Below are 17394 nucleotides of genomic sequence, written 5' to 3'. Positions count from 1 at the left end.
TGGTGAATACTGTTGAAAGATTCCTCAAAGATGAAAAATCGAACACCTCTGAATATTCCAGTCGGCTAGTCTACCGCAAGGAGCACCATTTAAGCTGCTCATTTGCTGCTGCATGTTATCTTAAAAAAAGAAAGTTGCCAGAAACAATTACTAGAGTTACTGATCATAGTCAGTGCTTTCCTCAGACCACAAAGTAAGGCTTTTAAAGTTAAACCATACCATGCTTTTTTCCCCTTCAAGTAATATTACTCTTCTAAAAATTCAATCAAATCTATGTGGAATGTTCTCCTAACTCATCTGTTAAGCTTACATCCTGCAGCCTCAATTCTAGGGTTTGTTCCTGATCCTTTATCACAGCCTGAAATCTGTAACTGTTATTTAAGTGTACGCTACAGTAAGAAAAAAAAAATCCCTGAACCTTTACAATATTGGAGAGACAACCACACTGCAAATATGACACACTGCCTGATACTCAGGATTAGGAGTGCCTGAGTGCCCAAAAAGAATATTTGTCAGTAAGTAGCCTTCAGGTGGCCACTGAAATATTGTAGGCAGGATATTACATAGCTTCCGTTTGTTTTTCAAGAAAAACATACAGAAAACAAATGTACATCCTGCAAAATTCATGAATAAAAATGAACCTAAAGGTTTTCAAATGCTGTGAAAAAAATTCAGTGAGAAACACAAGGCAGAAATACTGCCTACTTATTAGGACACTTGGACTACTACTTTTGTCATCTTCCCCAGATACCCAAGAGACCACACTACACGGCTTAAGAGAGAAAGAGAAAAGTAACCACACGCTGCCTCATGAAACTTGCCAATCGTCTCTGAAATGACTTGTTATTTCATGTCATTTCCAGCTAAAATATAAACAAATATATACACATACACACACACACACACACACACACGGAATTAATTGTTCTAATGCTCAGAATTACAGTACATTTATTATTCCCACTGTCTAGGAATGCCTAGGAATGCTAAAAACTTGCACAAATATCTAATTTCTAAGCCTCAAATAATGAAGAAAAGTATTCCTACCACAGCCCTTCTCCATTAAACAGTAAAATTAACATGAATCATTCTAGTATGTTCAAAGAAAGGTAATATTTAGCCTCACCTTAATTCCAATGGCTCATTTATATTGCCAATGTTCAGTGAAAGCCTCAACTTCTTAATTCAACCTCAGAATTCCAATCCTATGTAGAATTATACGATAAAAAATGTGAACAAGAAAACGTAATCTACCTCACTAGAAAGTTGCATTAGTCAGAAGGTTCCGATTTTGAAAAAAAACAAAAAGATGTAAAAGTTTTTATTTAGATTCAGAAAAGCTCTGAAAAAAATAAAGATCATTATAGAGGTAGAGTTAAAAACAAAAGGTTAGTGCAGTCAGTACTCGGACTCTCTTTGCTTGGGAGATCAATTTAAGGACCAACACAGCCACTGTGACCAGCGTTCAGAAATACGCGGTCAAGATTTCACTGATTCTCATCTTTCTGATGTAGCCAAATCCCAACAGTAATGTTTAAGGAATGCTGGTGTCAGTCACCCCTACACAAATACAGTGTTCACTAATTACAATGCTGGGGAGCCTGTGCATTTCCCCTCTGTATATCACTGCATTTTCACTCAAATGGTATTAAGGTTCATACAGCTAGCTATTCACAGTGACCTGAAGCACAGACTATTTCTGAATAATAATATACTATTTTGCCTGAATGTTATACCTCTGTGTAAAAATTCTTAAAGTAAATTACACTAGAAACAAATAGCCATTATATTTCAGCTTTTTAAAATCACAAATATTTTTTATGATACTGTCTGAAGAATTCTTCATGAAACACTTGCTAGTCCCCCACTGCACAGACAGGAATCTTATTGCAACGTACCTTATCTCAGGGACAGGGTTCTTAACGCTTATCGAAATGCCCCTTTTCTATTCACATATTAAGATTGACAAATAGGCTCTGTCCATATTTTCGTTTGAGCCATTTTTCTATGTGGAAACGGATTTGATATAAAATGGCTCTGAAGTATAGCAATAGAGAAACCTCATGTATCTCTGTGATACAAAGGAAGCAGAAAGAAAGTGCAGCATTCAGAAAGTGGAAAAAAGCATTTAGAAAATGGAAAAGTAGATGTGGGAAGTCACCTCAAGTTTGACACTATTCTTCTGAACTCTGTTTTCAGGATACTTTTTGCTACGCAAGTCTCTTATCCCATTCTGAAACTTCTTAATTAAATATGCTCGAATCCCAAGCACTGGACCTGTTTCATTTCCAAAGCAGCAAAATACAACAAGGATTTATGGAAGGAGAATAGTGCTTGGAAACCAGAATCATGCAGAGAGAACTGATACTAAAACAAAGGCTCAAACAATTATTCCAGGACTGACATGGTGGTAAAGAGATACAGGATTGGGAGAGTATTAAGAGGAGAAGAATGACAGACTATCAAATAAAGCTGCTGACTTGTCTTTTCCTATCAGTTTTCCTGTTTTCCTTTTAAACAGAGATCAAAATAAATAAATAAATCCCATTCACAAGGATTAGGCATCTCAAACCCATCCTCCAGCTGTTAATGTCTACTCTAAAATAACTCATATGCAGAAGTACTGCATTTCCATCTTCATGAGACAGAAGATGATTTGAGCTAAAACCTCAAGGGAGCTCCAAAGTTCTCTCTGAATTATTACATAAACCCCATTTTAAAAAACGTTGTCAACTTTGAGAAGAAATACATAAACATTATCATTTCCTGAAGATTCTCTCGTAGGGAAAAACCTGAAACAGTGCAATACTCTGAAGCCACAGAAAAATTTGTTTTCAGAGTAAAAAAATTTGAAAAATAGTAAGTAGCAGCATGGAAATACAAGTCTTCTGTATCTTATTCAACTAGTACAAAATGATTTGTTTACTCTCATTCTTCAGTAAAGCGATGACTAACAAAGTTTAGCTGATCTATTTGTTTCCTTTGGATCACCTACATTCCTAGGAATATCCTAATAGGACAGAATAATGGTCATAGAGTAGTCCCCAAACAGCAGCAGTAACAGTTCTTCTGTCGGCAATGTGTAAAGGGTAGATGGTATCAAATCTGTGCCAGTAAATTAAGCAAGGGGCTTCCACTCTTGCAGTGCATGTGAACTGAAGTGATATGGGCAACTCTGGGTATCCAACACTTTTATTCTTCATGTAGGCTGTTTAAATACATTATATGCAAGGACATCCCTCATGTGAAAGTTTGCACTCCAGAATTATTTGTATGTGTTGCAGGGGTCAGCGACCTCTAACTAAGTTGATTCACTAGTCTCCAGAGAATAAAAATAATTAATTAAATAAATAAAACACACAAAACTTTTTCATCTCATCTGCTTTTCAGTAGTTTTCCCACATGCTCCTTTGAGCTCTCTCTAGCACCACTACATTCAACGACCAAAACATAAGTGATTTTAGGAGAACGATAGTCTACTCCCACTTATGAATGGTGCTCAGAGATTTGAAAGCACAGACAAGGTACACAAAGGTTCCAGCAGAACCCACCAACCTACCTATAAGGATATCATCATTTTTGGTAGTATCAAGACTTTTCTCAAATAAGATTGGAATATACACAGCCCACAAGAACATTTACTGTCAGCAAACCGACTTATAAGGTTTAGACACTTAAGTGCCATCCTCATGTTCATGTATTTGTCTTTATTAACTTTACTTCCCACGTAGGGTAAAATAAAACATTATGGAGGCAGCCAGACTGACAAACAACAAACCATTCTTCAAATAGCTCCATGAAATGAGCAAGAATAAAGCTTAAAAAGTGTTACATTTACTTCTGCAGCTTCGAGGGCATTTTTAAGAACACTAGGTCAGGTACACTGAGACACCGAGAAAATGTGCAATTTCTTTCCCACCGAGCTGTCAAGGCATTTCACGCTGTGAACAGCTAACACCCTTCTTTGACAACCAGGCAAATATTTCTGTTTTCTGCCATTCTAGTCATGAAGCATCTCAGCACTGCCTCAGTTGATTTAGTGCCAATTCAAGTCAGACTTCAGATGTCTAAGCTAGTAACCGGACCAAATATTCTTGATGAAGCCTTGTTATAAACTCAGAGTGTGCTGTGTAATACATTTCCAGGTAGTTAGATAGTAAAAAAGATTGTAAAGCTGAAAAGACAGTAGAAAGGCAAAACATACATTCACTGAACTGCCAGAACAGAGATTTAAGTAGTGCATACAAGTCAAATATGCTGCTGATCCAATCTATTTACATTGCTTTCAAAAAATAAAGTTCTTAAGTATGTAATTCTTTTTATTCAATTCTTTTTTTCCCATACTTGGAAAAAATTATTTAGAGACGCAAAACTAATAATCAAGTCTATGAACTGAAACAAAGCAAAAAGAATATATCCTGTTCTAGCAGCAATTGCACAAAGGTATTATAAATTGTTCTTACATCATCTGAAATACAAATTTCTGATTATACTGCACTTGCAGCTAATGCCCAGAAGTTTCCACTACCATTACCATGAAAGTGTAAGATTCAGAATGAAAGGAAAAACACTTTTTTCAGTGGGGATAGACCCAGCAGGACCTGTTTAGAAATCACTGGATTACTGCTTTTTTTCACAGGGAAAGAATAAGCAGGCAAGAAAAATGGTGCAGTGTGTGAATTATTATTAATACAAAAAGCAATAAAGAAAATTTAGAGTGGGGTCACCTGTGGTCCAGCCTGTGGACTCTGCTGTCATTACACAGCACTCCCTTACTCTGAGTTTTTATTTCAGACAGGACTTGGCTCACTGCTTTAACTCTCATACTTAAACTACACAGATTTAAAATGTCGATTAGCTACATATGCCTAGAACAGTACTTACCACTACTGGGGTAGCCGGGTGTTGATGGATCGCCTCCACTGTTCAAGGAAACCATAAAGGCTTTATCCGCAAGTTCTGCAGTCTTTGGCAAATCACAAGGATCAATGTAAAGAAGAACACCACCAAACCCTGCATCTTCTAACAGAGAAAGCTGAGGGAACAAAAAGGCAGAGATGACTACTAAAAAAAAAAAAAACAAAAACAAAACATAATAAAACATACTATTTATTTCAATTACTGCTGAGATAGGGGCCTAATCAAATATCAGGCTCTCATTGTACTACGCACTGTATAAACAGAACAGAGGTGTGGTCCCAAACTGCTTTCAATCTAAATACAGCTGCTATCATTTGAAAATACAAAATTAAAAACTGAAGTTGATTCAAGTACGTTTCCCAATTCACTTTAAAAGCTATTTTCAAAGGCCAATGACAAAATAAATTCTTATTTGAAAATAAATAACATGCAGTATGTTGAGGAAATACAGTGCTACTATTCACTGAAGTTGCAACGGAAACCTGTTACTATTACATCTTTATCTCTTTTGTTGTGATACAGTCCTCAAATAAGTTTTCTGTGTCACAGGTTATATTCAGATGAGGTGTAGGTCATGATCAACAAGGTACAGACAGAAATACCAGAATGGAGCCCCATTTTTACTCACTAGGCTCTTGCTAGACTTACTGCTCTTTAAAAACTTCTTTTCATGTGATATTAATACCACCTTGTAAATGTTTTGGCTTTGAAACTAAAGTAGCTCTTCCACATTTTCCTTGCCACTAACAGTATAATATTCATGTTAGTTTACTTCTTCAAGGACATGCATAATTGTGTAGCACATAACAGAAGTTTACATGTACTGCATCATTCTTGCATAGGATTTCTGGTCACAGATACTCTTCACTTAAGAGAGAAAACACAGGCGGTTCCTAGATCATTTAAAATGAGAAGGAGGAAAAAAAAACCAAAAAGTAATCTAGCTTACTCGGTCTTTGGAGTCTGTCTCCTGGTAAATGGGCAGTTTTTGTTAGAGATCTTATTACAACATCTCAGTTTGACCTGGTACTGGAAATTAGCCTTTCCAAAGAATCTATAGGTTAGGGCAGCAAACTGGGCAGGCTTCCCCAAAGTTAAGGATGAAAGCATCCAAGCACCAAAGCTTACAGCAGCCTACAGAACCATTTTGACTGAGAAATCCCAGACATTCCCTGTTACAGAGGATTTAAAAAACAAAGGGATTTTATTCTGCAGCAGCTGAAATCAAACTGCAACGTGGCAAATGCTCTCATGAAATGAGATGACCTTTCTCTTTAAGGCTCTGCATATTTGGAATTGACTGAGGACTACAGCAGGGACACTGAAGTACATTAATTCTTCAGACAGAAGTAATTTTGCCTTCAAAGATTATGTTACCTGTGTATTGTACACAGGTTACAGGTGTTCAGATGAACACCGAGAGATCATAATTGAGTAGCACATTTATTGAAAGGTTAAAAATGGATGAAAGTCCTGATATGTCATGCAGGAATAAAAATTTCCATAACGGAAGGTTGGTTTGTTTTTGTAATGCGCTCCCATTTTTAGGTTCATATACAGATATCAGCCAAGGAACTGATAGTAAAATAAATGGACTGGGAACTCTGTAAGAGAAGGAACAAATATAGTTAAGTGACATGTAGCTAAGTGATATAATAGTCATAATTTACAACAACAGTCTTTTCTTTCCCAGCATCCATATTTGTTCTTCACCTCTAATTTAACAGTATAGAAGGTAAGAAGCATATGCAGCCATCTATTCAAGAATAGTTTTTAAAACTTTGTATTTAACAAAAATTACTTAAATTCCTCTGCTTCGCAGAGGGAAAATAACTACACAGCTCTAATTCACCAAGTGCTGCAACCACTGCTGCCATGACTACAGCCTCTACTGAGAAGTTGTGTTGTACATGCAAAATTATGTAACAGCTTTCAAGTTTCAGCTATAATTGCTGCTTTTTAATTTTGGGACATTGTTTATTATGGATATAGTTGACAGAGTTGTGATGTCAATTACTGTTGTTTCCATTTTCCTCTTAAATAAAATCAACATCTTAACAGCCATACAGAGCCCCAGTACAAAATACTGTATTGTTTAAAAAAAGTCAGTATTTTTTTAAACTCTACTGAAGACATAATATAAAATCCCTTTTCTTCAGAAAAAAATGATACCTATCCATCTAAAATCAAAGCATTACTTCCGCTCTATGATCTAACCAACAGCAGAATCTGCCTCTTCTGTATTGGGGGGTAGGGCTTCTCCTTCTCCCAAAGCCACAATGTTTGGGAAGAAAATGCAAACATCAGAACCACTGACAAGAAGCAGAAGATTCTGGCGCCCGCTGTTAACCCTTTCAGTGCTGATGACTCTTTAATACTCCTTCACTATTACAGAATTCTCAGCCTTTACGTAAGTCTCTGAAGTCGCTTAAAAAAAAAAGTAACTATTTCTTAAACCACAGCATAAACATTCTGGGCTCAGTTTATTCTAATATGAAACATTTGCTGCTTTATCAAAAGCTCTGTCACGTAACTAGTTTGTACTAGCTTTCAGGTGTATGCATAAGGCAGCACTCAAAGTACCTCTTCATTTAGGCTCATTACTTCCAAAACAGTACACACCAAACCAGGTTAAGGTATTCTTACAGTATCTGCAAAGGAACTACTGCAGAACAACAGCTGCAGGCAGCACTTCCAGCTTATTTTCTCAGATACACATATAACTTATGCGTGACTACAGATCTTGGACAAAACTAAAACTGTCCCCTAAATGATTCCCAACTCCCCTTTTCAATGGAAAATCAGCACCAGTCTGGACTATCAAAAGCAAAGAAAGCACCCTAACACCACAACCAGGTTTCCAGGAAGGGTGGGGGAAACTGGCCTGGAACAGTAAATAAAACCACTTCTATGCAAGGACTGGTTGAAATGGTATCAAGCACTTGGTTCTGCCATAACGGAGGAAAATTCAAAGTTACTTTCAATTTTAACCACATTATCTCTGAATGCTGCTGAGGAAACAGCTTCATTTTTGTGCATGTTGTATTTAGCATGTATGTAACTGAGACTAGGTTTGTACTGTACATTTGAGCCAAGCTTTACTATTGGGTTTTGACCAAAAACCTACTGGCAGACAGCTGTTAGCACAAAAATTAGGAAGTTTAGCATAACTCTTAGCTAGATAGGGAGTAACAAAAAGCAGTGGGTCACCACCCTGTTTGTTCTCCCTTTCCTGAAGCCAGTGTCTACCTGAACGAATGCTTCATCAGTGGGTTATTTAAGTGACCTGAGCACAGGAACAAACCTACCAAGGAGAAGCCTCTCAATATGGAACCCTGGCAAAATGTCCAAGAGCTCTCTTTAAATAAATAGCTGAACAGAGCAGCAATGCAGCAGGTACTTGCCTGAAGCCGTATTTGTCACCTTTCATCTGAGAGCAGCCTTCCCCCCAAATATCTTTTCTTCTAGTCTCCTCCCAATTAAGACTATCCTTGTACCTGCCACGAACAGAGAAGCACAAGACCAATCAGTTAATCAGGCTTTATTATTGCCCAGGGAGTGCACTGGACCAGCTGCCCTCTAACCAGTGAGCATCAGAAAGTTTAAAAACCTGACTTATTGCTTTATATAGCTGCTTGAAAACACGTGTTCTCACTTCTCAGTTGAAACTGAAGTGTAGCTGTGTCAGTACAGTTCTGTTGTTCTGTTAATGAAGAAACATATTTAGGGACGAGCTTCAGCTGGCATATCCAAGGCATAGAGCAGAACAACTCATCAAGCTTTGGTCTCATCTGCAATACAGCAACTAAGAGTGCAGAAATAGCCAGTTAAGGGCTTTCTAAACCATCTTTCCAATGCATCCCAGCACCTTATCTCCTCTCATCCAGTAAGCCCCCAGTGGCTTAAAGGCAGTGTGTGTACTGCAGCAAGTTAGGACACCAGCTGGTGCCGAACCTGCAGGGTAGACAGGGCCTGAAATAAGCCAGCAGGGCACTTTTTCTCTCTCTTTAGTTGATTCCCAGTCATAATTCTGTTTACATTTGTGATTAACTGATGATGTAACATAGTACATTCCTAAACAGCATTGCTTAACCACGATTATGAACACATTAGAGAAAAGATGATGCAGATAACTGTGTATTGGATCAACTGACCAATTATTTATTAAAACAGCCACTATTTTTTCACAATTATCCTCATTTTAATTTGCAAATGATGCCAAAATACAACTAAACTTTCTGAGAACCTTGCTGTACAACTGTCTGCAGGCAGTTCTCCATCTCTTTGAAACGCCACTGCAATCAGTCATGATGTTATATGAGCAGAGGGCTACAGTCGCACTTCAGTTTGTCTGCCTCCCCATCTCCTGGTAAAGGTCATCTTTTCCTCTTTATTCCTCCCTAAAATTATAATGGCTATATTTTATAAGGGAGATTATTAGTCCCATTACTAACATAATATTTCCTTTGTAAGACTTCATTCTGCTTTCTACACTTGTCCCTTTACGTGTCTTGTTCCATGGTAACAACTGAACCCTTAGATTGGTTTGATACAGACTTTGCATAGAAGAAAATATCCTAAACAATATATTCCTAAAAATTAATGAAAATTGGATATTGAGTAGAGAAGAGGAACATCCTGCTAATGCATGATATAGTGTTAAGAAAAACTGGAGGGCTTACCCCTTCATGGAAGGAAGAGAGTCCACATAAGATACCACAAAACAGTGGCAGAGAGATGGAAAAGCTTACAGAAACTTGGACTGCAAATTAGACATCACAAAATCTAACCACGAGAAACAAAGCTGTGAAAAACCTTTCAGCAACCCAGGGGAAAATCTGTTCTTTTACTGAGATACACATTATACAAGATACTCAGTCAAATACAAAACTTTTTTCTTTTTTTTTTCCCTACAACTCCATATAAATGACTTCTAGCATCACAGAAATCCTTAACTAAAATCAAGTGGTACTAACAATATACCTAGAAATGCTAATTTAAAACAGAACAACTTTCAAACTCACTTTACAGTTTGTATATACATCAGTAAATGTTTCTCAGCATGTGATAAATCAAACAGTTGTGCCAGAAAAAATGAAACCAATTTCTTTATTTTACTATATGATTGCTAATGCATCTTACTGTTACAGCAAGCTTATCAATACTGGCTTCAGTAGAAATCCACTGGCATTTTCCTGTTGGATCTGCTTTCAATTACATTGCATAAGCCTACAGACCTTCAATCACTATCAAACACTGGCTAGAATATGACTGCAAATAAAACAATATAAACTAGCTCTATACTGCTATTTGAGATTTCTCCTTTTATCTAGTTATCAAATATTTTAATTATGTTGGTATTTCATTAAAAAGTTTACATTCCAAAATGACTTTTAGCATGCCATTCCATCTGAAGCCAAAAATGCCTCAAAATGTAGTTCTCAACTTTAGAAGACATTCATATGCGTATATTTTGCATCAGTGAAAGTGTGCGTATGTCTGTGTGTGTATGTGCACACACACATACACACCACATATACATATATATATATATATATATATATATGTACACACACACACAAACAAATTGTATTGTCACGCCCATACACACCAACTTAATAAATAATATTAGGCTATTTATTGTAACTGCCCACTGTTCTTAAAGGCCTTTTTACAGTATCCCCACAATGTGGCAGAAAGAGGCTTTTGTGTAAATCACAACTGAATTAATTATACTATAAACTGGAAACTTACCACTTTCGTCAGCTTTATATGAAAATCTGAAAATTTAAATCCATCATAATAATTAACAAGAAACTAAGAAGCTTTGGGCAGGAGTTCCTTTGGTATAGTGTTCCAAAAGCACCAAAGCTTTAAGTGCTACAATAAAGAAAACATTTCTCTCCATTCTTAATTTAGTATTATCAACAGTTTCATTGCAAAAAACAACATACATCAAAAATATATCTCTTACTGGTAAAGGAATGTAACTTTATTAAAGAGATCAAACATGCTTTAGCTACAGGCACTTTAAAGATCCCCGATAGTGTTTTGTTTTGTTTTTTTTAAATAGGTCAGTTTGGACTCCTTAAATTTCAATTTGCACTGCCTGGTGCACTGCATCACTTCAGTTTGTTCCAGATACAGCTTTTGTAACTTTTTCTCTAACAACATCTACCTTAGTATAAATGACCACAGTTCATTAGACACTAGCCAATGAAGGCTTTTCATTGTTGTCTACAGAAAGTACAGCAAAATTCACACTGGATCAAGTTATTATTCCAGCATAATATACGATCTCTACTATCTTAGGTCAAACCGTCTCCTGCTCCTAAAACTAGATTCTGAATTTACAAGCCTGCTCAGTGTTAACATATTAAGACCTGGATATCACACATTCATACAATAAAAACTTACTGCACATTCCTGCTTGTGTGTTAACTGCCCACATATAATTGTCAATCTTTTCTCTGCCCCTTCTATGTAATCCACACAAAGATGTAGACAGATAATCTCATAATATCAGAAGTCTTGATGTGTACGGAGTGTCTAAACAAAAAATCACATGCTTCAAAGTAAGTTTCTCTGAAGCTAATGAAACTACTGAGCTTAATATTAAACAGATTCACAAGCATTTGCAGGATCTGTATCTCCTGTTTACATTACACTTCAGTGCAATGATCAACATTAATTAGACAAATAACAGCAACTGGACAGTCTGTCTAGTGGTTTTTTCAATTCATAGTGTAATGTGCAAAAGACATGGTTCATTAATCTGAGACACAGCTTTACTAGCTGGACAGGCTATAAGTTATTAATTACTCTTTTCTACTTAAGTTCCAATTAAAATCATGAGGCTGCACATGGAACACCCACCTCATTTTACTAATTGGCAATATCTAAAATTACCAAGCAGGAATAAAGTGCCATTTAAACTGCTGGAAGACCTCACTGACATCATGTATTTCTATTCCTGAATCAAATTCCTTCAGAAAAAAAAGAAAACCTATGCTTAGTGCAGATTTAATTAGATGCTGCCATCCTCTTAATCATCTACTATAACACAGTGTGCTTAAGGGCTGCAGTAATATGACAATCAAAACTAAAGGCTGAAAAAAACAAATACTCGTATCTACATTTTTATATAAATCCTTCAATTTGCAAATTTTTAACAAGTAAGGTGGCAAAAGTCCATTTTGGCTCTCGCTTAATTTTTGAACACTAAAAGTTTAATCTTGCTACTACATTTCCCATGTCAGATGTCTAGGGGCAGAATTCATAAGAATTTTGCCGTGAAATACTATCCTAAGACGTTTAGGCTTTTGCTGATCCATCCTCAACGTGCTAAATTAAGATAGTGAAGGAGATGGAGGACACAGCCAGTTTAATGGCTGAGTGCACTGGGATGAAGAAAACAAACATACGTATCTTTCCTGTTCAGCTCAAACATTGCGCTTGTCTAAGGAACAAAGCAATTGCTATACTGAACAAACAGGGAAAGGATCCAGCTGCATAAACCTGCAAATACATAGAAACGTGGGCAACAATGACCCAATAAGCGACAGGCTACTCCAAGTTTAGAAAGGTGGAAAATGTACTGCGCTTGAGAACAAACTGCTCCTGATGTATGAAGTTATATACCTGAACAATACAAAATCAAAATTTTGTTTTGCATCATGGTAAGGTCTTCAAATTTTGATGTATGTGCTGTCAAAAGAATGGTAATATAAAACCCAGCTCTTTATGGAAAGAGACTGACATGCATGACTAATAAATTTCTCAAGACATTGTTAACAATCGCTTTCTAAACTGAAATTGTCATTCAGAATTTTCAATTTTCATAATTTTATCTTAAAATGACTTATAGAGAGAGGTGGTTTTCCTCTTGTATTTCCTGGATGTCCTATAAAATGAAGGAGGAAAAACAGAAGGAAAAGATAAGAAGTCTTAGAAAGTTGACTATACTAAAATCTGCTTATGAATGACAGGACTATATGGCAGTGAGGGATGAAAGGCTGCTTTGTACATAAATCTACTAATCTACATTCTTCAGAAAGGCAGGCATTATTCAAGGGTAGCAGATTTACCATAAATAAGAACTAACCACAAGAAAAATGATTTGCAAATAAAGTTAATCAACATCAGTTTTTACAATCGAAAGAATAAGTTAAGTTGTTTTTCCTTACTGGGACTGTCTTACAAAGGAACTACAAAGGAGGGAAGCTAAATAGGCTCCAGTATAGCTAAAGATTTTTCCCCTCCTATCCCATCAGCTATTATTTCCACAATAAGTTAATTCTCCCTTTTGACGTGGCCATGAGGAGTCCTTTGGAACTCTTTTCAACTCCACTGGAACTACTCCTGCAGTAGGAGAGCAACTAAGCTCTCATCCAACAAAACACACAAAGCATTCACGCAGATCGCTCTCATCTACAAGGTACCCATTACTGCATATTTAGGAAACCCTTTTCATCTTCTGAGGCATATACTATAATCTTCACAATGCCATCAGCAGTAAGAAACACAGAATAAATCACAGGTTGAAGAAAATGGCAATGTCTTGCTAGGTGTCTCACAATTCATTTGCATAAAAAGGTCTAAGCTTGGGGCAAAAGCTGACTCCCACATATTCCAGCGATGTTGGTCTGAACCCTTTCCGTAAGTAGGGCTGATTTCCAGAATGGAGCTATGTTTAAACTTCCTATGAACTACACCATGTTCAAAAACCACAGACTGACCATCTTGCCTTAGAGTACCTGTATTTTGCAAGGAAATCCAGAAGCATTCTCTGAACACAGATAAGATAATACATACCATAAAGCAAAGGGAGAAGGAAAGCAAAGAAAATGCGAGACATAACCAGCACTCTGAATCACAATACACACACAAAGAACAGCAGCTTCTGTGGGGGCTAAGGTGGTAGAACCCCACATAACTCCAGGAGAAACAAATCCCAGGACAAACTAGGGCTACCACAAATTGGCAGAACTGCATCCACATCAAGGGTTTTCAAGCACTGATGTATAATCCCAGGTCATAATTCAGCCTACAATCTACTCCTGAGTGTAAATCTCAGCACCAACCTCTGGACAGCTATAGGAGTTCAAGTAGGAAAAAACCCATGAATTACTCACCTGCCCCTTCCCCGGTCTCTAAACCAGACAGCAGTTTGCCTGTAATCCTTGCACAGGCAAAACTTTTAACAGTACAGTCCTGAGCACGGTATTAAGCTTATAAAGAACTGAGTATCTTGTCCCACATTTTTTTTCTGTTTGCTGCCTGATCATCTTGTAGTTTTACAAAACAAAAGTAATTAGTAAACCATCTGTTTTTAAAAATGGGAGTTTCCACAATAGGAAAGTTTTCACTTGGATGGTTAAAGTTAAATATACTGCCAGTTCTCTACATTAGATTTTAGGAACTTTTAGTATAAATTGAGCGCATATTTTACTGCCAAAACTTGCTTACTACTGCTAAGAAAATCACAATGTTCAATCTAATTAAAAATGAAACAGAACTACAATTTCCTAGAAATAAGGGTTGATTGGATTCAATAAACTTTACTTGTTTCAGAAACAAAATAATTGAATTGCTTACAGTCCAGAAAAAAATGCTTTGATATATACTCATGAAATAAGATCCTTCAGATTGCTACCGCATTCCTAAATCTTCAAGAAACACTACTTATTTAAAAATAAGCACATAGTAGAGCATGTATATTTAAGTTTTATTAAACACTCCATAAACAGAAAACAAACAAAGAGGTCAGGATCAATGCCCAGTTGAGTGACCTCCAAAAAGCTAATAGCATTTCCTTGTTCATACTGGAAGTATTGTTTCTTATGTGTCTATGATTATTTCAGACTGTGTTCAGATGCTATTGAGAGACTAGAGCTGAACATCCATTACACAAAACACAATTACTAAAGAATATAATTACAGTCTTGGTAAATCACCAGGAATGAACTGAATAGACCTTGAGCCGTGTATTACACATCCTGTGTGACTTATTATCTAAAATCCAAAGAGAGAGCACAGTCACAGGCATGAAGCAACCGTGCACAACTTCCTTCACCTTTTCTGGGTTGTTGCTACAAGACGCTACAAGGTCAGTACACCTAATTTACAAATATTCCCAGCATGCGGCATTTCTCTTTAGGGAAAGCCATGGTGTCAGCTTTGTATCACTTCTGCCCCTCGTGGAGGCCACAGAAAGCACAGAAGGTTTTTTCTGGGGGAGAAGTGTATCAGTGGTCATCCAATTCATGGCAAACTCTCGGAGGCCCTGCTCAGGCCCGCGCCCCTTCTGGAAACACCTCGGTTGCTGGGCGGATTAACTGACACAGAGACCTGTGGGCACACCTGGCCCCTCTCAGCCGATCACACTTGTGGCTCAAGACAGGGTGTTTCCTGATATGTGCACTCAAACCTCAGGCTCCCGCTCCTCGCCCCCCGCACCTCAGGGGAGGGTCGCCATTAGCCCAGGGAAACGCGGCGGTGCTTTCTCCATCCTCATCCTCTGCTAAGCGTGGCAATAATGACACACTAACTCAATACTGTTAGACTGCCGTGCCCGAAGCTTTGTAACGCTGGTGAGCCGGCTCCCACCCTGCCTTAACACAGAAGGGCAGGAGCTCTGCTCAGGATTCGCTCCTACCATGCGTAGTAGCAGCTCACACTTCTGAGCTCCTAAATCCCAAATTTAACCTTGATATTTTGGATACCTTTTCTTTTTCCTTTGGGGGGTGGGGGGAAGGAGAATACCTATATCATGATTGCCATTTTTCAGCCTCAAAATATACTGTAAGCTATTTGAATGGGGATTGACCTACAGGGGATTAGGCCCACTGCGGGTGGCAGCAAGCAAAACATGCCTCACATTGGCATTTCTTCCAGTGGTCATCTGCTGTCCATTTTGAATAAATGAGGACTGTAACGCTTTTCCAGTGGAGAGGTACCTGTATCGCAAAACAGTCGCATTAAAACCAGTGCACAAAGATATCAAATATTAAGAAATCATAAATAATAGTTTATGTGTTTTAGTTAAGTTACTTACTCAGTGGTCAGAGATGCATTCAACTGAGAACTCACAAAGCAGAATAAGCCTTAGGGTTAGTAAGTCTGGGTTTTGGCATACTTACCTCTGTTCAATAACTGAATTATCTCAATGCTCTTGACATTTATGAGTCAATTTTTGTTAAATTTGAGCCTATACTCAGAACAGTAATTTACCACAGTGTCATACTAGTCTTAAAAAAAAAAAAAAAAAAAAAAAAGTTAAAATGTATTACTTAAGTGCTACCGGCAATCAAACATCAGAGAGTACACATCAAGCTTGTTTTTCCACTTTCCAACGACATCAGTTGAGTAGTCTTTATTTTTCAATTCTATGCAGTAATACAGGTACATGTTTTCACATGAAGGGAGGAATCCTTACCGTTACACTAAGTGAAAAGTCACATAACCCAATTACGTTGCAAGTATCAGTTTTCTGAAATCATTCAAATTACCACTGCAATTCACAGAGGCTTCTCTGCCCATGAGAGAAACCCTCAAAGCTAAGCAATGGTGCAAATCATCTACTGAAAGTACAGGAAAGACTGGAAACTTGTATCTTAACCTCTGGCCAGGGATCCTCAAAGTCTCATGCTAGATTTGCTATCAGGAGTGATAGCCATGCTCAAAAAATGCATGATTAGAACCAGATAAACTACTATTTTAGCAAAACAGTGTAGGGTATTAAAACTACTCCCAGGGGTTCTAGGTGTTACTCTTATTATTCACTCAACTTATGCAGTAATTCCACATACATATTTACATATGGTTTCCCCACAAACAATTCTCCAAAGTAGGCTTTGGACATTAAACGGTCCCGTATAATCAAAACGCTGCAAAAAATAGGAGAGAATAATTTGAAAATATCCTAATGGTGTTTCTAAAGTTGCCACTTAACTGATTAGCAGGACAAACAGAAATGGAAATACCTACTTACCCAAATTCCCCACAAAGTGCATCACACACAACATAAACTTGTAATCTTTCTTTTCACGACTATCTTTTCTCAACTTACAGAGGAGATGCTGCTCGTATCTCGGATATTCTTGGCATATCTTCCGTATATGTTTTATAGTACTGATACTGAATGCTAGTAATGTCGAAATGCCAACAGCCCAAGTCTTTTCTGATATATCATCTCCAGATTAAAGTAGGATTTTGATTTTCCTCGAGTGTAGATGTTATGGTATCTATCAAGAAATTGGCAGATGTTCTCACAACCCACATAACAATCGGTCGTACATTTTTAATTAAGGCACATTTGCTGCCTTGAGTAATTGCATGGTAGGATGTCTGTTACATTGTTAAAATACAACAGACTGTTAGACCTGTGCAAAAAACTTCCCCTTCACTTATTTTATTATTCTCACAATTACTGTCCTGAGACAGTCTATGAAAAGCTATGTTATTTATTAAGAT

At 37.3% G+C, this 17394-nt stretch overlaps 1 protein-coding gene across 1 annotated transcript in view; it reads right to left on the bottom strand.

Moving 5' to 3' along the window:
• Positions 1 to 17394, bottom strand: part of NAALADL2 (N-acetylated alpha-linked acidic dipeptidase like 2) — a 358090-nt gene that overhangs the window by 169647 nt on the left and 171049 nt on the right. Inside the window, exon 5 of the mRNA XM_062582696.1 lies at positions 4885 to 5035. Coding sequence (XP_062438680.1) covers positions 4885 to 5035 — 151 coding nt within the window. The remainder of the gene's footprint in view (positions 1 to 4884; positions 5036 to 17394) is intronic.

The sequence above is a fragment of the Rhea pennata genome, chromosome 9 (genome assembly GCF_028389875.1).
Source record: "Rhea pennata isolate bPtePen1 chromosome 9, bPtePen1.pri, whole genome shotgun sequence".
Classification (NCBI taxonomy): Eukaryota; Metazoa; Chordata; class Aves; order Rheiformes; family Rheidae; genus Rhea; species Rhea pennata.
This window is presented reverse-complemented; position numbering and strand designations above follow the sequence as displayed.